At 43.3% G+C, this 22,587-nt stretch overlaps 1 protein-coding gene across 1 annotated transcript in view; it reads left to right on the top strand.

The window, feature by feature from the left end:
• Positions 1-380: 380 nt before the first annotated feature.
• Positions 381-22,587, top strand: part of GPT2 (glutamic--pyruvic transaminase 2) — a 60,213-nt gene continuing 38,006 nt past the window's right edge. Inside the window, exons 1-3 of the mRNA XM_074211424.1 lie at positions 381-671; positions 13,567-13,656; positions 17,294-17,402. Of these exons, the coding sequence (XP_074067525.1) occupies positions 381-671; positions 13,567-13,656; positions 17,294-17,402 (490 nt within the window). The remainder of the gene's footprint in view (positions 672-13,566; positions 13,657-17,293; positions 17,403-22,587) is intronic.

Below are 22,587 nucleotides of genomic sequence, written 5' to 3'. Positions count from 1 at the left end.
TCGGAGCCGGCTCCCCGGCTTCTTCTCCGGGTGGGTGTGAGAGAGCCGCGGCTGCGGGAGCCGCGAGCCCGAGGCGGGCCATGCCGCGGGCCATGCCGCGGCCGCCGCCGCCGGTGCCCGGGGCCGGCCCGAGGAGGGCGCGCCGGGCCTAGGCGCGGGGAGGGGAGCACACGGGCATGTGGCGCCCCGCGCCGCCTCCCGGGCCCGCCCCGGGCACCTGGGCGCAGCTGGCGCGGGCGCTGTCAGCCGCTGCCCGGGGCCCGGGCCCGGGGGCGGGGGGCTCGGCGGCGGGGGGGCGGGGCCCGGGGGCGGGCGGGCGGCTGACCGCGCCTCTGTCTCTGCCAGGGTCGGCGGCCGGCGGGCGGAGGAGCGCCGGAGCCATGCAGCGGGCGGCCGGGCTGGGGCTCGGGCTGGGGCTCGGGCTGGGGCCGCGCGCCGGCCGCTGCCCGCGCGCGCCGGGCTGGGGCCGGGGCCGGGGCCGCGCGTGGAGCCGCGCGTGGAGCGGCGCGGCCGCCGAGGCCCCGGCGCTGCTGAAGCTGCGGCCGGAGCGGAGCGGGCGCGAGCGGATCCTGACGCCCGAGTCGCTGAACCCCCTGGTGAAGGCGGTGGAGTACGCGGTGCGGGGGCCCATCCTGCTCAAAGCCGGCGAGATCGAGCTGGAGCTGCAGCGGGTGAGAGGGGGGGCGCGGGCGCGGGTGCGGGGAGGGTGAGGGGCGCGGGCGCGGGTGAGGGTGAGGGGGGGGCGGGTGAGGGTGAGGGTGAGGGGCGCGGGTGCGGGTGAGGGGCGCGGGCGCGGGTGAGGGGCGCGGGCGCGGGTGAGGGTGAGGGGCGCGGGTGAGGGTGAGGGGCGCGGGTGCGGGTGAGGGGCGCGGGCGCGGGTGAGGGTGAGGGGTGCGGATACGGGTGAGGGGTGCGGGTGAGGGTGAGGGGCACGGGCGCGGGTGCGGGTGCGGGTGAGGGGCGCGGGCGCGGGCTCGGGTGAGGGGCGCGGGCGCGGGCGCGGGCTCGGGGCGCGGGGGGAGGGGGTACCGGGCCCAGGGCTGCCCCGCCTCACCTGGCCAGGCTGGTGACCCCCCCAGCCACGGGAGGCCCCGGGGACCAGGATGCCGCTTTATCCCTTTTCCTCCCCAGACTGGACCCCCCCCCCCCCATCTGGCTGCGCTCCCCTCCGAGAGGCTGGAAATTTCAGGGAGGCGAATTCAGGTCAATATAGAGAAAAAGCTGACTAACAATGAGAACCTTCCAGAGACGTCGAGAGCTGCTCCTGAAAACCAGGGACTGACGTCTCCTTGCCGAAGGGGTGCAGTGACCCCCTACCCACCCCACCCTGTGATGTTGGCTGGGCTTGGGGGAAGGCGGGGCTGACAGAAGTACCCTGGAATTCCTTCTTCCCTGCCTGAGCTTGTCATTTTTGGAGCTTCTGGGTTGTCTTCCAAGTTTTTATTGACTCTTCCCCTGCTCTGGGGTTCTAGCCTTTCCATGTTCCTGGGCCGCTCAGCCGCGGTTTCCCTGGCTTTGGTAAAACCAGCCTTGACAGCTCTGCGTTTCAGTTTTTTTCCCTGACCAGGACAAGTTTGGGCTATACTGTTTGAGTTCACTGTAGTTGAAATCCAGAATAGTATCAAAAGCAGCACTGTGGTATAATGACTTTCTGTCTCTAGAGAACAAGGACAGCTAAAGTGAAGCAGGGAGACTAGTGACTTTGTGTTCCTTTCCTTTCCATGCTGGACTTCTCATCCTAAATGTTCTCTTTATTCTTCATCTGAGGTATTAGCAGTCTTAAGCCCCCATAGAAAGGTGCCCTTTTCACTAGTCTGGCCCTATTCTGTATTCTTGACAACGAACCCTTTTCTGGGCAAGTACGGGTTGGCCCCCCAACCCTACCTGCAATTAATCCAAAGATTAATGATGGCAATTCTGGTCAAGATGTGTCAGGACACTCTGTTCTGCTGAGTCAAACTAACACGTCAACTCAAAGTACAACTCTCATCATTGAGTTGTCATCATTGTTGTCTCACTCCTGCTTTCAGGGGAAAAATTGCTTCTCTTTGTTTTTAATTTCCTAAGCCAGGTACATCCTTGGTAGGAAGGGACAGAGGGGAAAATAAGTAGTTGGTATTCTCTTTGTACTTTGTCAAAGATAATCCTCTTTGAATCACATCTTTCAATAAACCAGATAGAGCTGCCATCATTTAACTTTTTTGGTTGTAGTTGTTTGTTAATCCTGTCTTTGTTAAATATGATTTCATAGGTGTGTAGATCACTCCCAGTGAGGAAACTTCCTCCTTGAATTTAGCAACTTTTCTGTCTCTTGAAGGTTGCTTAGGATACTGAGAAATTAAGTAATTTGCTGAGGGTCACATTTAGTGAAGGTAGGACTTGCATCCAGATTTCCCTGACTTCAAGGCTGACCTCTTCTATCTCCATGACACACCAGGCCAGTAATTAAGAGAATCTGGCTCTGTCCCTGGCTCTGACAACAGCTAACCATCACTGTATCACCTTCTGCAACTCACTTGATCACTGGTATCTAGTTTCCTATACATTTAGAGCTAGAAGGACTCCAGAGGCTATCTAGGCTAATATCCATAGTTTACATACAAAGAAGGAAACTGAGGTCAAACACATTTCAACACTATACAGTGATAAATAGGAAAGTGAAGCTTTGACCCTAGGTTTTCTGTCAAATTTTTTCATTTTTTTAAATTTAAGGCAATAGGATAAAGAGTGACTTGCCCACAGCTAGGCAATTATTAAGAGTCTGAGGCACACAGCTAGGCAATTATTAAGAATCTGAGGTCAGATTTGAATTCCCCGCCCTCCTGACTCCACAGTCAATGCTCTATCCTCTGTACCACCTAGCTGTCCCCCTCTTTTTTGACTTCTAAAGTGAGGTGGGGGGGGTTGAGTTAGATGATCTCTATTTTCCTTTTCTCACCAAATTTCCATGAAATGCTTAATCTGTTTAAGACAGATTATTATCTATTCTCTTGAAACATTTTTGGACAGATATATTATAGCTTCTTACTTTACTTTTTGTCCAGTCTTTTGACCCCCATCAATCAAATTCTTCCTGATGTCCAATTTGCCCTGTGTTAAATTTAAACTTATTTCCTTAAACTTATTTAATTTAAACTTAGTTCTTTTATGAAGCTGGAGAAGATTGGTCATTGTTATCCTCATAGTCTTAAAGAAATAATTACATCACTGTTCTCTTGTTTAAACTTAAATGACTCTAGTTCTTTAACCTGTCTCTATAATCCTTATTTGCCATTATTTTTAATAATTTTTGTTGCTCTCTTTAGAGCCTGATTTATTTTCTCTGAATACACAACTGTATTAAGAGACTACACTCTCCTTAACAATGGCTCATTGGAGGCAGATAAATGGAGCTTTCTATGGCAAGTCTCTCTAAGTCTTAGTTTCTCCTCTTATGTAAAATAAGGAGATTTGACTGGATATTCCCTAAGATCAGTTTTAATGTCCTGTATGTCACAATTTACCCAATCTAGAGGTGACAGGAAACATTGGGGGGGTTATCTAACAATTGAGGAAGGTTAAGTGAGTTGTCCCGGTCTCACAGGTGACAGTAAGATCATGGACTTAGGTCTTCTAATTCCAAGTCTATCAGTCTTTTCACTGTACCCTAAAGTATATTTGTGACTCTTCACCAGAGGATGTTCTAGGTCTTACTAAATAGAGAACTTTATACTGCCACCCAGCTTTGAGTTCTTTGCAAACATCTTGCTGAGGGCAGCCTCTCAGTTCTTTAAAACTTGATTTTGGCTTCCAAATTGGACATGGGTGGCTGATTCTCCTTTTCAGAAAGTAGTTGAGTGTAGAATATGTCCAGAGGGTTTAGAGCCCTGAGACTCTGCCTTTTCTGAGACTGATGAGAAAAAATTCCACACTTTGAACTATATCCAAGAGACAGAGTATAAGGAAACAGAGAGGATATGACAAAAATTAACTGAAATCTGAACATGTATTTATGGAAGCTAATACCCTTCCTAACTACTTTGAGCACAACTGTGCTGTGTCTTTAGACCAGATCTCATCTCCACCAGGACTGTTGTAAGGAATGCCTAATAATTCTCTTTTCTACCAGTCTCACCTTCTTCTAATTCATCTTTCATTAATGGTAATTTTTCTAAGGCAGAGCCAATAACCTTTTGACCATGTCACTTCCCCTTCAAAGGCCTTTAGTGGATCCCTATTGCTTGTAGGAATAAATTTCAAACTTTTTAGCTTATCTGAAGGGAGCAGTAGATATTTTATTTCGTTTTTTTAAAAATAGTTTTCAACATTCATCTTTTTGTAAGATTTTGAGTTCCACATTTTTCTTCTACCCTCCCTTCCCTCTTCATTCCACATTACTCCACATTGAGTACTCTGAAATTGTACATTCTATAATTATTTCACATTACTCCTCTTTAAACTCTATGTTTTCCAGCCATACTGACCTGTCTTAGAATCACTATGGAAGGGACATAGAATTTATTTAATTCAACCCTACAACTTATATATGAAGAAGCAAAGGCCCAGAGAAATAAAGTGATTACTTCAAAGTCAAGTGGCAGAACTAGTATTTCAATCCAAATCCTCTCACCACAAAGTCTATCAAGGCACCATGGTGGGTTGGATTTTTTTTTCTTGTTGTTTTTAGCTCTTAGCCAAACTTGACTTTGCATTTCCTCCTTTTACAAATTCACACAGATTACCCTCACCCTACCCTTATACCTTGATAGTCTACCTCTTCATTTTCACCTCTCTTTTCTTCTTTCAAGGATCTGGTTTAGGTTTAAGTTTTCATGATCGCACCCCAGCCAGACCCTCATGTGTCAGTATTCTTTCTTTCTCTTATCAAATGACCTCACATTGCATTACCTGTTTTTCATTTGGATGAATTCTTGGAATCTTTCTTCGCCTCTCTCTCTCTCCCAAAAATATAAGCACCTTGAGAGCTACGTTGCTTTTGTTTTCATGCATATGACTTCGGTATTATTTAGCTCAGTGTTAATATACAGAGCAGGTATTTAGTTGATGTTTGTTGAATATAAACTGGACAAGGCTCTGCATTTACTAAATGCTCAATAAATATTGAATTGATTCCCACACTGACTCCCTACTTCTCCCTGACTTTTTTTGTCTTCTTGAAGCATTTTCAATCCTGACAGATAGGTATGGGAGTTGCAAAATACAAAGAGAATCAACATTTATGAGACACTTTCTCTATGCCAAGCACTCTGCTAGACACTGGGGAAGATAGAGAACTTAGGGAAGACATTTCTGTGCTGAGCTCCCATGTTACATAGAACACTTTGGTGAGAAATCCAGGGTTTGTTATGAGCTGTGCATTAGAGTCTGTGGGAGGAGACCCCATCCTGAGTTGTTCCCATCTTGCCTCATTTTTGCTCAGTGTTTATTTAGCCCATGTTGCTACAAAGACCCTTAAAACTAAGACTAGTATATGTTGATATGCTAGGTTGGGGGGGGCAGGGAAGAAGAGGAGTAAATGCTTTTGTAAAGTTTTCCCCTCCTTTTTAATACCTGAATTTTGGGCCATCTGAAAAATAAAGACCAAGGCCTTAACTTTTGAAAGGGAAGTTGGGAGACCCACTAGAGTCCTTTCTGAATCCACCTTCTGCCAGTGCCTTCCATTCCTGGAAGGCAGATGGATGGTGGATTCCCAGCATCTAGCATAGTGCCTGACAATTAGTAAGTACTTAATAAATCCTTGTGGTCTTGAACAACTGGTGTTTTTGCCCTTAATTTTCTGTGTAATTCTTGGATAGCTCACTTCATAGATATCCTTGATTTCTTTATCTGTAAAATGGGGATAGTAGTACCTGCCTTCTGACCTCAAAGTCATGGTTGGGAAGTTTATATGATACTAAATTTGAAGAGGCTCAGAAAAGCAAAAATCAGTGTATATAAATGTAAAGGATCCTTTACCTTAGTTAAGCTAAGAGTTCCCTTTCTCTTGAACAGTAATAAGGGTTGCTTGTTGGGGAGATTGAGTTCAGGCATTACATATCATGGCTTTCCCTTAATGCTGAAAATGAATGTTCCTCAACCTTTGCCCCCAATCCTCTTCTTTCTCCCCTTTCCATCTTAGGCAAAGTGGACTGACCCCATGGGCTCCTAATAGGCTGCTGAAGTAACAGTTTTTTGAAAACCCTGGCTTGCTAACTTCTTGTTGATCAGATGTACATGTATATTTTCAGTTCCTCTTGGCTCTCTCATTGACTCTTTTGTCCTCAATTAACCTTTTGTGCAGATCTTCCCTTTTCTCAAAGTCCTAGTACTTCTCTCATGAAATTTGAAAGGGAATATAAATAATAAGGGGATGGTTCCCAGTTACATATATTGCTTTATAGTTGCTACACTTTCTTAATGGAAAGCTGGGCCATTGGTCTTTCTGTCCCATCTCCTGAAGAAACAGCTATTACTTACAAAGCACTGCTCTCACAGCAGTAGTAGAAGATAGCTAGTGCAGGAATTAGACCATTTTGCAGAGTAGACTGATTTTCATGGAAGTGAACTACTCAGTGTAATACAGCTAGTACGTATTAGAGCCAGGACTCAAACTCAAGTCTTTTGACAGCTGTGACTGGAGATGTCACCCTTTTGGGAGCAGCTGGACCTTGGGTATCCAGCCATATCAGGTCTTCCCAGTTAGGACTGATTGAATACCCCAGCAACTGGCCAGTTTGAGCAGTCTTCCCCTAGAGACAGGTTGCTGCTAGAATTTGGTGTGTACTAGGCAATTAGATACTTGGAATCCTGATATATAATCTCTTCTTAATAACCTGGTCAGGCTATTTCTGGATTCTGGCTTCCTGGGGAGGGCCGGGTAGAGGACTTATATAATCCAAAGACTTGTTTCTTCCCCTTGATTTTTGTCAGATGTGCTGAGCCTTCCCGCCCAAAGTTTCTGGTGTCCTTCTGGGCTCGATTTGTAGCCCTGAGCCTGGCTACCATGGCGCTCTTTGTGATGAAGTTTTCTCTCTCTGATGACCTTTGGACATTTGTTGGTAGGAGGTTCCCAGGGCCAGAGCTCTTAAGAGGATGTGGGTTTATGAGGTTCCCTTTTGCTGTGACCCTTGGGTTTTAGCAGGAACCTCAAGTTACTTTCTTGCATTCCTCAGTCTGTGATTCTTTTTGGTCAAGAGCAAAGGGCTTTTGAACCAGGGCCTTTGCAGAGATAATCAAGAGAGGAGCCAGAGGGTGAATTCCCTCTTTCTAGTTTCTTGTGGATTCAGATCCCCCTTTTCCTGGGCAGTCTGTCCTAATCCATATTTTTTTTTGTTGATTGTAAACAGCAACAACAGTGTTCACTCAACATTTATTGTGCTCCTATTTTATATCAAATACTCTGGTAGGCCTTGGATACAAAGTCAAAAATGAAATCATCCCTGACCTCATGTACATGAATTCTTTTGGAGGAGACATGTACACCTATAGTCATACACAAAATATATGTGAAATAAGTATTTTGAGGAAGGTTGAATTAGCAACTGGATGGTGTGGCAATCAGTAAAGGCACATGAAATAAATTTCGAGCTGAGCTTTGAAGGAAACAAAGGATTTTAAGAGGTGGAGGTAAGGAATGCATCCTAGGTCTTAGTGACAGTCATTTCAAAATAATATATGAAATAACGTGTGAAAGGTATAGCAAGACCAGAGAGGGAAATAATGTCTAACTAATCTAGAAAGTAGTTTGGAGCCAAGTTGCAAAGATTTGATCCTAGAGGTAAATGGGAGTTTATTGACCAGTCTCAGGTTGAAATCCTGACATCCAGTGTAGAGGATGGATTGAAAAGGAATGAATTGAGGCCATATACTCTGATGATGGTGGTGGTGATAGTAATAATGGTAGTGGTAATAATAGTAATGATAAAAATAAAGATAGTTTTTTTGCCCCTGCTTAGCACTTTGCATTTGTCAAAGCCTGTTCACATCCATCAGCACATAGCCTTGAGATGAAGCATGTAGGGTAGAAATTATTGTCCCCATTTGGCAGAAAAGAAACCTTAAGCATAGAGATGCTAAAAGACTTATTTAAGATCATGCAGTTAGATAATGTTCTTTTTTTTTAGGGTTTTTTTTTTTTTGCTAGGCAATGGGGTTAAGTGGCTTGCCCAAGACTACACAGCTAGGTAATTATTAAGTGTCTGAGGCCAGATTTGAATTTAGGTACTCCTGACTCTAGGGCAGTGCTCTATCCACTGTGCCACCTAGCCACCTCTGATATTGTTCTTATGTTCTTTTGTAAAAGATAAATCCGAATTGTATGAGCTCTGATTGAGATCTTTTGGTTTGCATTGTCTAAATATCTCCCCAGATAATGTTAAATCTGAGACTAGAGCCTCAACCTCCCTAACTACCAAGTCAGGACTTTTACCTTTTCTGCTTGCCCTGAAAAGTTGGTTGTTTTTCTTTCTTTCATTTTTTAAACAAGTAAAAATCTAGAAAAAAATTTGAGGGGGGAATTGATTGAGGGAAATTTTGAGAGTGGGAGGTGGAAGTGGAAGAGAGCTCAACTCAAGTGTCTGAGACTGGATTCGAACCCAGGTACTCCTGACTCCAGGGCCGGTGCTTTAAGGTCTTTTCTTGCTGTCTCTGCTGCTGGATGATCTTGGAGGGACTGGGTGAGAGAGATGAAGTTTTCTCTGTGTTGAGTGCTTTGCCTCCTAACCTGACAGGATATTAATTAAGTAGAGGGAATTTAGATTGGAGAGTGGGGGGGGTGGACTAAATTAGAGCAATGAAGGATCCTCCCAGCCTGGTGAACATCTGTGAGGAAGGGGAGCACTATCTGATGAGTTGGCTTGGGATGGATTCAGACCAGGGCCCTGAGGCTGGGTATGGAGCATTGGAGAAGGGCAATTGTCTGCTGATTATATGGGATAAAGTGTATGTAATCAGGGGTTGTAATTTACTTTTTTGCTTGTTTGTTTTTGGTTTTTGCAAGGCTATGGGGGTTTAAGTGGCTTGTCCTCAGTCACACAGCTAGGTAATTATTAAGTGTTTGAGGTCAGATTTGAACTCAGGTACTCCTGACTCCAGGGCTGGTGCTCTATCCACTGTGCCATCTAGCCGCCCCTTGTAATTTACTCTTGAGGTCTTGATCTTTATGTGCTAGCATAAGGAGACCAAGTGGTTGGGGGTGGGGAGCAGGGGTGCTAATAGACTGTTCCTTACACACAGCCAGATTTCTTAGGAGTTTAGCAGGGAAAGCATCCCTTCCCTTGTTGGAAAAACCAAGCTTCGTGCTTGTATCTCTATGCCTTGGCCATTGCCTCAGTAGCTGGGCAACCTGGTATACCCCCCCCCCCCAATCCCTCAAAAGGGCTCAAATAGTCATGTGAAAGGAATTAACCATGCTTTAGGGAGGGAAGATGTTGGAGGGGAAGAAGGGGTCTGTGGCTGACTTCCCTGCTCCTAAAACCATCTATCACTGGGCTGTCTCAAGGACACACAGAAAAGAGAAATTCAACATTCCCAAGCCCCCTACAAAGCAAGCTTTGAGCTCATTGGATGAAATAGGGAGTGAAGAAGTTGGCTGGGGAAGGAGGTTGGGGGGCAGGGGAGGTTGTTCCCAAGTGTTATTCTTATGCAGGATAATCTGTCTGCAGTGAAGTCCTACAGCTGTGTTTTGGTTGTTTGCTGTCATGTCAGTGACAGGTTTGCTTCCTTCCAGTGAATATATTAATTTGGAGCCATGGAAATTTCATTCAGTTGATCATACCATGGAGTCCATGGGAGTGGGCCAGGCTGACAGAAAGATCTTTGTGCCAGCAAGCCAGGCTGGTTTCCAAGGTACTACAGGCCTGTGGGTATAGGCTTCTTTTTCAGGGCTGGTCCCTTAACCGCTTAGTCCTGGAATAAGTTCCTCTCTGGGAGTCTGCTGATTTGTCCTTTCATCTGTATCTCACCCTCACTTCATTACCCCACCTTTTCTCCTAGAACTCTGTCTTCTGGTTCCTAAACATCTCCTGGAGACTGGACTCAATTCTCTGTCTGGCTGTCTCCCAAGGCTGCCTGCCACCCTTCCCCCACCTCCCACAGACTGGGGTGGGGGAGACGTGACCTGGATTATTAGACATCTCTCCAGCCAATCTCTTCTTCCAGCGCTTGCAAGATAAATGTATTGGCTTCCACATTACTCTGAGATCCCTTAAAAGAAGTCTTTTGTGTGTGTTTAGGGGGAGGGTCTACCCCAAGTGATTTCTGGGGACCCTGAAACAAATTTAATTTTTCATTCTTCTGTGAGCTGACCCAAATCAGCAAGGAGGTTCCAAGTTCATAGCAATCAGGGGACTTGAGAGCTAAGTGGTGACCCTCCTTCTGCCCTGATCTTTATGGAACTTTGGAGGGAAGGAGATTGAAGTGTTACCTTCTTATCAGTCAACTAGCCTATATAAAACACTTGCTATGTAACAGTGATTGTAGTAAACAGTGGGAATACAGTGAAAGGCAAAAACCAGACCCAGTTCTTGAGGAGCTGATAATCTAATAGAAGAGACAATTGCAAAATAGATATAAGCAGGGTAAATTGAGATTCATTTCAGAGGGAGGACACTAAGATTAAGGAGGACTGGGAAAGACTTCTTGCAGAAGTTGGAACTTTATAGCTTTACTTTGAAGGAAAGCCAAGGAAGCTAGGAGACAGAGATGACAGGAGAGTTCCAAGCCCCTGGGGAGACATTCAGTGAAAATGCTTAGAGTCAGGAAATGAAGACTGGAGTGATTGGGGGGTGTCTTGTTTGAGGATCTGCAAAGATGTTGTCATTAGATTATAGGACAGACATGAGAAAGATATGAGAAGATAGGAAGGAGCCAGGTTATGGAGGGCTTTAAAAGCCAAACAGTATTTTATATTTGATCCTCAGGAAAATATAGAACCTCTGGTTTTGATTGACTAGGGGATGACATGGTCACATTTGTTCTTTAGGAAGATCATTTTGATAACTGAGTAGAGGTTGGATTGGGGTGGGGTGATGGGAAGATGAGGATTGATGGGACTTGCAGCAGGTAGATTGTTTCAGTGATCCACCTATGATGTGATGAGGACCTGTAGCTGAGTGGTGGCAATATCAAGGAAGAGATTGTATGAGTTGTTTTAAAAGTAGAAATGATAAGGCTTGACAACTGATTGAGTAATAAGAGATGAGGGAGTGAGGAGTTGGTTGCCAATCTGGGTAATTGGGAGAGACAGTAATAGAAGTTGTCAGAATTTGGGGGCGGTGAATTTAAATGGCAGTAGGACATCCAGCTCAAGATGTCTAATCAGCACCTAAGGGTGTGAACCTGGAGATCAAGAGAGAGGTTAGGGCTGTTCAAAATGCTGCAGTGGGTTTACTAAATGCTTTAATAAACTAAGCCAAGCAAGTGCAGAGCTCACACTAAATTGGCAAATCAAAATATATATTATTTCGATGAAAACTTTTAGAAGTAAGGTTGGATAGCTCTGGTCTAAAGTACAGGCATGATCTCTGAAAACCCTTCTTTATCCCACATTGGGTCATAGGAATGGGACCTTATGGATCATTTACTTCAGAACCTTCATTTTGCAGATGAGAAAACTAAGGAAGATCTGATTAAAAAATAAGTGACTTACTCAAGGTATCTTGGTAGTAAAGTAGCAGTTAGAATTTGAACCCTTTGGTCTTTTGATAGTCAGCACTCTTTCCCCATAGCATCCCACCTTTATTATCTAAGCTATCTTATCTCCTAAGATGATAAAAGACTGTGCCTTGTTCTCAGTGTTGACTTGTCCTGCCCTCAACTCATTATTAATGATAGCATGTATAGCTTTCTGATAATAGAGAGAGGTAATTTGTTAGAGTTAATAACTGACCTGGGTTCCAATTCTGCTTTTGATGTACAGTTATCCCTTTCATGTCTCAACTTTCTCCATCACAACTTCAATATATATATACATATATATATATATATATATATATATATATATATATGTATATAGCTCAAGGGTTGGTATAAGCAATTAAATGGGAATTTTTAAAGAGTTTTGTGAAAGCTGCAGATAAAATGTGAAGGCCAACAGATGACACAGAAAAAGTGTAGAAACTCAGAAATGCATCAAATGTATGTATAGTATTGTGTAATATTAACATTTTATTTCTTAATACCAAAGTAATTTAGACTTCTTCTCTTGTATGAAAGAAGGGCCAAAAAATTTTACATGGGTTTTCCAGAGCACAAGAGTGCCATTTCCCTAACCCCAAGATGTGGAAGGGAAAGTTGTATATGATTTATGTAATACTGTGCTTGAGATGAATCATAACCTTTCAATAAAACCTTTTTTCCCCTTTTCCCCTTCATTTATCTTCATTTGGGCATATCTGCTTTCTGCATGATCACTCCTCCCTCCTTCAATAACCCCCACCCCACCAACACCCTGTCTTCCATGGCAGGGAGAATTGTATTCATGTATTCATTTTCCTTTAGCCAAGTTGTGAACCAAAGCTTTCATTCTTGGTATTCTCTGTGGGACCTGTGTAGTTATGGATGCCTTCCAAAGGGGGGGTGGGGTGGAGTGAAGCAGTCTGAAGAATCCCAGTTATTGGTCCAGAAGGCAAAGATGAAGCTGCCTTCAGATGTTAGTGACCTCAGAGGGCATATGTGACCTGATGTTCATTTTTTTCCCCTGTGTATCCCCTCCTAACTCTGTAGTGAGAGTGATTCTCTGGAGAGAATCAGGAACCTCGGGATCTTTCAAACCAAGTATATCTTGGTTGCTTTTGGATGCTCTGAGAAGTAGTTATATCCCTCAGAAAGCCATTACTGTAGCCTTTCAGGAAGTCTCTTGTGAGAATGCCATTCACATTTCTAAATCTGAACCCTAGGTACCCATCAAATCAATTGGGAAATGACTGAACAAGTTACAGTATATATGTGATGTGATTTGCTGTAAGAAACAATGAAGGGGGTCCTGGTTTCAGAGAAACATGAGAAGGCTTATATTGAATAGATACAGGGTGGAGTGAACTGAATCAGAAGTTTATACAATGACAACAATATAGCAAAGACTAACAACTTTGAAAGAATGAGGAACTCTGATTAGCATAATGGCCATTCCCAATTCCTGAGGACTAATGATAAAACTTGCTCTCCCTGTTGAAGAGATAAAAGTTCTCAAGAGTTCAGAATGAAACATTTTTATGTGAAAATTAGTTTTACTTAACTATACATGCTTGTAACTGGGAACTTGGTTTTCTTTTTTTCTTAATAAGAAGAGGGGCTTAAGCTCTCTTAGGAGCAGATTAAAATCTATAATTTTCTTTAAAATTTGAGCTCTACCTACCTTAGGATCATAGATATTAAGCTAGAAGGGATCTCTGAAACTGTGTAGCCCAGACCCTTCATTTTACAGATGAGAAAGCTGAGGTCCAGGGAAATTAAGTATTTTGCCAAAGACAATAAGCTTTTTGATGGGATTTGAACTCAGGACCTCTGATTCTAGAGTCACTGTTCTTTCTACAGTAAGACACTGCCTCCGTCCTCTAAGTAACCCATTACATTGTGTTCTCTTCTTAGGGTATCAAAAAACCTTTCACAGAAGTAATAAAAGCCAATATTGGTGATGCCCATGCCATGGGCCAACAGCCAATCACCTTCCTCCGACAGGTAAGGCTTCAGGCATAAACTGTTTTGATGGGATAAGAGAAAAAGTATCCTTTAATTTACAAGGGGTTGGGTTTATGCAAAAAACAAATTGTCTCTACTACACTGTGTAGGCTGGGACCATTGAATTCCTTTCTTCCCGGAAGCAGCCGGTCCCAACTGTTGTGATAGAAGTGCTTTTGAACTTGCTTGCATCTTTTCCATCTCTAATTTCCAACATTCTCTCTCTTTTTAACCTCTATGCTCTTCCCTTTGTTTACCACCCAGCCCTGCCTACTCCTCAGCTAGCCCTTTCAAGCTGAACTTTTTGTTGAAATTGGAATAATCCCCCCCTTAGGGTCTTAGGAGGCACAGATCTTTAGATAAGGTTTTGTGGAAGAAGTTTGCTTGATGCTTTTATGGCTTGATTGATTTAGACTGAAGGAGATTGAAGATCATAGATTAGAGAAATATTAAGAAGTCTTGTCATACCACCCTCTCATTTTACAGCCCCAGTAGAGGTTGGGTGACTAGCTGAAGGTCATACATAGAAGAGGCAGTCAGGTTTTGATACCAAATGGTCACCATTCAAATTCAGTACTCTTTCCACCATACTACCCTTGTTTCCCCTGGTGTGGTGGTAACTGGTTGTGGGCAGGATTGTAAACTTCAAGTATTTAAAATGCTTTCAGCCAAAGAGATATTAGACTTTTTGTCTGCCTTGGTTCCAAAGGGTAAAACTAGAAGCCTAGAATTTGTGGAGAGGCATATTTAAGCTCAGAGTGAGGAAAACTTTCCAATAATTAGAATTGTTTAAGTGTGGTATTGGCTGCTTCAATAAGTAATGAGTTGTATCTCTCTGGAAGCCTGGTTGCTGCTTCTCATGGGTCTTGTAGAGAGGATTCCTGAGTACAGGTAGAATTAGTATACCCCTGAGGTTCCTTCTACCTTTCATATTTGGAGATACAGGGTTGGGAACCTGACATTTCCAAGGATTCCTATATAGTGAGAATCCTGAGACTCAGCATTAACAAGGTCATAGAGAAGAGGGACTGGAGGGGGAGAGTCATGGGAGAAAAGGTGATCTTAGGGACATATGGAGACAGTAACTATAACCCTGGGAGGTGACAGAGATGCACAGATAGAGGCAGAGCTCCAGAAGTCTCTGAGGAGGTGGGAGTTCAGAGTCTCTTTGTAGCTCTGCAAGCAGGCATGCACATAATCAGAATACCACGTGGACTAAAAGAGCAAGAGGAAGAAAAGGTCTAGAGGCAGTAAATAGGCATGAGGATTGCTTGTTTTAAATATTTTCTTTCTAAAGGAGTTCCATCCAGGGCTCCATGAGGCCCTGCAGGATTCTGCAGGAGTGCTATCTATGCCTGGCCTGAGGGGCATCTTTATTCCTCACTAGGAATCTTTTTTGTTTTGCCATCAGAGAGGTATAGCTCAAGATCAGTTTCTGTTTAAAATAACAGCATCATCTCTAGGTTTTTTTTTTTAAATGGACAGTTCATGAGACCAAGATAGCTTTGTAAACAAGCACAGAAAATTGACCTGCCCCCACATGCCCTTTTTTCCCCTAGAGCCTGCCTGACTTCCCCCACAGAGGGAGTCCTGGCAATGAGAACAAGTGACTTCACTGTTCTTTTCCTTCTTACTGGGCAGCTGATGTTTTTATTCACCCAGGACTGGTAGGTGAGTGGACGAGCTTGGGCAGGAACAAATAGCAATAATAATAATCATTGAGTTCACATTTCTTTGGTGCTTCGAGGTTTACAACATGCTTTTTCCTACAACCCTGTGAGATGAATTGTACAAATTCATCATTGTCCTCAATGGGAGGACAATGATCACTCAGACTAAACTACTCACCCAGGGTCACTCAGGAAGGGTTAGAACTTTGATTTTAAACCTAGATTTCCTGACTCTGAATCCACTTGCTTGTACATAGCATCACAGAGGCTATAGTGTTACAAGAGAAAATGGTTGTCTTGTCTTAAAAAAGGGAGCTTGACTCTGAAGACTCCCAATCAAATGTGGCCCAGTTGTGCTGAAGTCTCTATGGGATGGGTAAGGGTTGGTCCAAAGATGAAAAACCACTGAGGGATAGAGAAATGTGTATGTGTGTGTCCCCCTGTATCCCCCGTGTCAGTGTCCTCTTCTCTACCCACCAACTCAGCACCACCTCACCCACACTCAATTCCCATGCTTGTCATGGCATCACCTCCCTGATATCATGGTCTTCTTCGAGAATGAAGGACAAACATCATTCTGCTGACCTTTTTAAAACTGGGGACTGGCCTTTTTTTTGCTGGGGCAAGCTGCTGAAATCAGAATAATCTCTGATCTGAGTCCCAGGGCATGGCAAATCATTAAATAAGGTTTCTTGGAAGAAACAGAAAAACAAAGGGAGGCCAGGGAGGGTGAAGATGGGAAGTGCAGGGTAGAAGAAAGTCAAAGGATTCATTAAATGGACTGGAACTTAACTTGAGGGGATGTGAAATAGTTCTGCCTCCAACAGACCTCTCTGTACATCTACCCAGTGTACCCAGGCACCCGGAAAGCTGCAGGACACAGATTGGTGTGGTTTCAGCTTTTTTCATCCTGCAATTTATTGCTGAATGCTATTCCTTTTGGCCATGAGTATTCCAGCTTGGGAAGCTGTGGCTAGGAGGAGAGTGAGCTGAGCAAGACAACAGGAAAAGAGAACCTTACATTATGAAGGCCAACAGCCTTGGTCTACCTCTTTCCAATGCTTGCTTCTTCCTTTGTGAGTGTCCATCAGATGGCTTTTGAATTCATCCTCCACTGAAATTGGCAGTTTGAACCCCTAGTTCAGGCAGCTGAGGTCTGTGGATTTTTTCTTTTTAATATTAAACATTTACCTATTTCAATATAATAGGTTCCTTTTATAAAGCCTGTTTTATGCATTTAAAAGCATTTTCCTGAGGTTTCCATGGGCTTCATCAGATTGTACAAGAAAAGATTAAGAATTCCTTAATCCTTTTCCTTCCCTGTCTCTCCACAGGAAACTCCATGAATGGTTTTCTAGCTCCTCCTCATAGAAAGAACTGCAGGCTTAACCCATGCTCCTTGGTTACCCTTTTGGTGGCCATTCTGCCCATGACCTAGGATGATAAGACAGTGCTATGGAGCTCAGTGGCTGTCTGCATTTTCCTTCTTTCCATTCCTTCTCTGCTAAAAGTATAAGATGGAATAGAAAGAGAATTTGGAACTTGGGGTCAGGAAGCATGGGTTCAGACCCTGACTCTGAGACTTATTTAACTGTGCAACTGTTGGCAAATCACTTAAATGCTCCAAGCCCATTTCCTCAGCTCTAAAAATGGATGATAATTCTGTACTGCCTGTCTCAGAGTTGTGAGAAAAATCGTTTGTAAACCTTAAAATACCTTAGAAGGGAGACATTATACTTTGGTCACCCTCCCCACCAGCTGGACTCTAGCAGGCTGTCCTAGGAAGGGGTGAACTGCTGTAATCTCTGGAACAGATATCAGGTGTATGTGTGTATTGTGTTTTCAGAGAGTTATCTCTCCCTCCACAGTTTGTCTCTTGGGACAGAAGAAGAAAAGATCAGATGTCAAGGAGAATGAGTTGAGGTTCTGGGAAAGAGGCCCATGTACTTTTTTTTCTCTCCTTCTAGGTGGTGGCTCTTTGCACATATCCAAACCTGTTGGACAGCCCTAGCTTCCCAGAGGATGCTAAGAACCGAGCCAGGAGAATCTTAAAGGCATGTGGGGGGAACAGCCTGGGTGAGTTTAAATGGGATGTGCCTGAGATGGGGGGTGGGCTGGGGAGGGGTTACTTGTGCATGTCATACTGGAGGAGATAAAAGACTGTAGGCTAAATTGTGCATGCTAATGACTAAAGTTACCAATTCTGAGTAATGTTCCCAGAGGAGGAAAATTGATGACTACATCTTTGATTATGCTTAGATAACTTTCTATATTCTAGGGTTTTGTTTTTTTTTTTTTTTTGCAAGGCAATGGGGTTAAGTGATTTGCCCAAGGCCACACAGCTAGGTAATTATTAAGTGTTTGAGGTCGAATTTGAACTCAGGCACTCCTGACTCCAGGGCCGGTGCTCTATCCAATGCACCACCTAGCTGCCCCAACTTTCTATATTCTAAGACAATTGTTTTAAGTAGTCTTCCTTAGGTTTCAAAGGTCAGTTTACCTACAAAAGTGTTTGTTTCATAAAGCTTGAATTTTACCACCTGGTTAGGTTCTGTAAATCACTTTCATTTGTCCATAGCTCTAAGGAGATTAAAGGCATTTTGCTATTAGCTTTGGGAATGGGAGAGTAAACAGAAGTTATGATATTGTTTGACTTTTCTAATCATTCTATCACCTCAGGCATTAATTCTAGTGACTTTATACACAGATATATACACATAGTTCTCCTTTTGTCCTTTTCTCTGCCTTGTTTTTAAGGACTGAGTATATCTTGAGCCTCATGTAAATGATCCATTTCACTGAATTTGGAGTTCCTCCCCCTCCAGGGTTACTCACCTGCTTTCTGCTGCATCCTTATTGAGAAAGTCAGGCTGCAAGAGGGCCTGGGAATTCTATATACAATAGTGGGCAAGGAATCTGGCCCCCCTTGAGCTGTTGGGGTGAAAATAATACTCTCTTTTCCCCTTTCCCTACTGGGAAAGAAGTGCATGACCCAGTCAGTTCCTTATTTGAGGCAGATGTCCAGCCTCTAAGGTCTTGGGAATTGGTTGTCTTCTCTCTTTTTTCCTTCTCCTATATCCTTGTCTGCTCAGAGGGGCCCCTCTGCAACTTTTTGCAAAACAAAAGCCTGCCCCATCCTCTCTGCTCAGGTCTTCCTCACCTGCCTGTCTTTTTTTTTTTCCTTGGGTTTTTGCAAGGCAGTGGGAGTTAAGTGACTTGCCTAATGTCACACAGCTAGGTAATTAGAAGTGTCTGAATCCGGATTTGAACTCGGGACCTCCTGACCCCTGGGCCAGTGCTCTATTCACTGTGCCACCTAGCTGCCCCCCCCACCCCTACCCCTAACTGCTTTTTTATAGAATAGAGTAGAAGCAGCAGGGACATGGACCCCAGAGTATAGTTGTTTCTTCACCAGCATGATAACAAGCAGGACATTCAATAAGACAGTTTTCTTGTGTGAATAAGAGCTTCAGTTCCTCTGCCTTCCCCCTTTATATTCTTTTCATAACCGTTTATTACCATCTCTTGCCTTAGCCCTCTGACCCTCAGATTGGATGGTCTTTGTCTTTCACCTTCACTATCTTTCATGAAGTAGCCTGATCCTTCTATTTTCCCTCATTCCCTACCATCCCCTCTAACCCCTCCTGCATTGTCCTGACCTTGAGGCTAGGGGAACTAATACTTCAAGGCCCTGGGGGGTGGAAAAACTTCCTTCTTTTTCTTCAGTGTCCTACTGGCAGCCCTGACTACAAAGGAACTTGGTGAAGGTCAGGTTACCCTGTGGATTTAGAGCTCCCTACAGGTCCCATGGAACTTCTCTGGGTTCCCCTTGAAGAAATGCTGTATTAGATGTTTGTTTGTTTTTTCTTACAGATGTTTGTTCTGGATTTGTAGAGTGGTAGCTCTGCACAGAGATACTTTCCCCAAATAGGAATACATCTGTCCTTCTTTCTGCCTCCTCTTCCATCTGTCACAGCATGTCTTTTTACCACTTCAGGTTTTCTTAAAAGGGATATAGAAGCTTGTCCTTAATTATAGAATTTGGTGACATATTCCTTTTCCCTTCCTTATTTTACAGAAAAGGATCTCAAGCACCCAGAAAAGGTCAAGAAAAGGCCCAAGGTTCTCGGTAGTAAATGACAGAGGCTAGACTTGAACTAAGGTTTTCTGACCACAATCATGCTACTCCCCTAATTCAGGAAATATCAAGTGCTTATTGTGTCATGTACATTGTGGTGGGTATTGAGATGGAAAGAGTATAACAGTTTGTCTGAAATGAGATGGTCCAGAAGACTGAGAAGGGAAGATTAGATTATCACTACACTTGTCATGGGTCTTGAATGCCAGGTTAAGGAGTTTGAACAGTAGGCAATCCAGAGCCATTGCTGAGTTTTGAGTAAAGGGACATGATGCATTTGGAAGATTATTCTTGTCACTGTATTAAGCAAGGATTAGAAGAAAGAGGAAGCAGCCGGGTGATGCAGTGAATGGAGTACTTGCCTTGGAGTCAAGAAGACTTCTCTTCCTTAGTTCAAATCTGACCAAAGACATCAGTTTCCTCATCTGTAAAATGAGCTGGAGCAGGAAATGGCAAACTGCTTTAGTATCTTTGCCAAGAAAATCCCAAATGGGGTCATGAAGAGCCGAACATGACTGAAATGACTGGACAACAAAGAGGAGAGAGAGAGAATTGAGGTGGGAAGACCCTTAAGAAACTATTGCAAGGTTCCAGGTTGAGTGTTTTACTGAGTCAAACTTGTTGGAATAAAGTGATGCTGGTCAGGTTGAACCTCAGCTTTTTGAAGTGCCTTTTCAGATCTCTACCAGTCAGCTAGGTTAGAGGGAGCTGATGAATGGAGAAGTGGATTGTAAAGGATGGTCTGTGTCTCTCATGGCAGAAGAATTTACCCTTCTTGACTACAGAGCTTTAGTCATAGCAGGACAGCTCATTTTCCTCCAAAAATCAGTAAAACATAAGGGAAGAAAGCAATATGAGGTATCAGAAAGAACCCTAGATTTGAGATCAGAAGACTGGGAAGGAAGGAAACAAACATTTATCAAGTGCTTACTAGAAGCCAGTCACTATGCTAAGTAACACTGGCAATGCACGTGAAGCAAAAAGGAAAAAAATAGTCCCTGCCCTCAATGAGGTTGCATTCTAATGGGGGAGGACAACATACCAAAGGAAACTACAAAGTGGGTAGGAAAAGAATGAAATATAAAAAGTCAGAAACTGGTATCAGAGGATGCCAGGCTGACCTGGTCTCTTCATGAAATGCAAGCTCCTAAGAACAACTCACTAATGGGGTAATGAATGAAGGGTTGGCCTTGCAGAGGAGCGGGCCCCAGGAAAGGTAGGATGTTCAGGGGAAGAGGGCTTCAGATGCTGAGGGAAGTTCTAGGATGAGACAACAATAGAGGCATGATTTTGAAGATCAGAAAGTCGGAAACATGGCCAAAAAAAGAGAATAAAGGGAGGCTGACCTGGCTCCTTCACAAAAATAACTGTTCTAGTTACTATGTGGTGTGGCAATGAGCAAATCACTTCTTTCTGATCCTCAATTTCCTCCCTTATAAAATGAGGTTTGGACCAGCTGATCTCTAAAAGTTCCTCTTAGCTCTTCTATCCCATTTTCCTGTGTTATCTGTTTAACTTAGGCTTATCTGTTTAACTTAGGCAAATAGGAAATTGATGAATATCCTCAGCTACTGTCACTCAGAGGTCCCTGAGCTAGGTATCTTGTGCTGATTGAGCCAGACTTGTGACTTTTCTCCCTTGAGTCAAAGGATGTATTTTTATGAAACCTATGTGTAATAACTTTTTCCTTTTTTTTTTGTTTGAAGAACAGTATAATCTTGTATTTGAGCTTCAGTTGGTCCTTGACTCAACACCTGTAGTTAAAGATATAAAGGCAAGCCAGTCTGAGAACTCAGTGTGGTACCATTATAGCTGACACATAAGGCTTTAGGGTACATGCAGTGGTTTCATAGACCTTGATTTTGAACCCCACAACAACTTTGTGAGGTAGGCCAGCATTTTACCAGGTTTCTATAGGAGTCCCATTTTTTCATATGTATATATAAAATTAAATATATATATAATAAAATTTCCTCCCAATTGCGTGTTAAAACAGTTTTTTAGTGTGAGTTCCAAATTCTATCCCTTCCCACCTCTGAAACAGTAAGCAGTCAGATTAAGATTATATGTATACATTCACATAAAACATTTCCAATTAGTCATTTTGTATGAGAGATCTAGAATAAAAGAGAAAGTGAAAAATAGCACCCTTCAGTGTGTATTAAAACAATGACAATTCTTTCTTTGGTGGTGGTTAGTGTTCTTCATCTTTTGTCCTTTGGGATTGCTTTGGATCATTGTATTGCTGACAATAGCTAAGTGATTCACAATTCTTTATCATACAATATTGCTATTACTGTCTATAAAATTCTGGTTCTTTTCACTTCACTTTGCATCAGTTCAAGTAAGGCAGATTTTTCTGAGCTCATCCTGTATGCCATTAATTATATGCATATTAATTACAATCACATACTACAACTCTTTTAGCCATTCCCCAATTGATGGGTAGCCCTTTGATTTCCAATTCTCAGACATCATAAAAAGAGCTGCTATAAATATTTTAAGCATGTGAGTCCTTTTCCCTTTTTTATGATCTCTTTGGGATTCAAACCTAGCAAGGATGTTTCAGGATCAAAGGGTATGCCCATAGGGTTCCCTTTTTTTATTTTGATTGGGGGTTTTACAAGGCATTACGTGGCTTGCCCAGGGTTACACAGCTAAGTAATTATTAAGTGTTTGAAGTCAGATGCTCTATCCCCTGTACCTACCTGCCCCAGGGTCCCCATTTTTAAAATGAGGAAACTGATGCTCGGAAATATTAAATTACCTTCTCCTGCTTATATAGCCAGTAAATATTAGAGGCAGGACTTGAACCTAGGCCTCTTAAGCATACCAGTTTCAGCCTTCTCTCCATTTTTATCAAGTTACCACTCCAAAAAAAGCACTGGCCTTCTAATCTGAAGGCTTGGGTTCCAATCCTGACTGTGGTTCTCACTACCTTTGTGATTGGAAATAAGTCATAGCATCATTGGTTATAGAACTGGAAGAAGCCTTACAGGTGATCAAGTCTCTTCACTCTCTGGGTCTCTTTGATCTTCCTCATTTTTACAAAAAGGGATAGCTATACATCTACCACCTACTTCAGAGAGTAAAGAAGAAAGAACTTCTTAAGCTGAAGGCCCC

This window comes from Macrotis lagotis, chromosome 1 (assembly GCF_037893015.1).
Source record: "Macrotis lagotis isolate mMagLag1 chromosome 1, bilby.v1.9.chrom.fasta, whole genome shotgun sequence".
NCBI classification, from domain to species: domain Eukaryota; kingdom Metazoa; phylum Chordata; class Mammalia; order Peramelemorphia; family Peramelidae; genus Macrotis; species Macrotis lagotis.
This window is presented reverse-complemented; position numbering and strand designations above follow the sequence as displayed.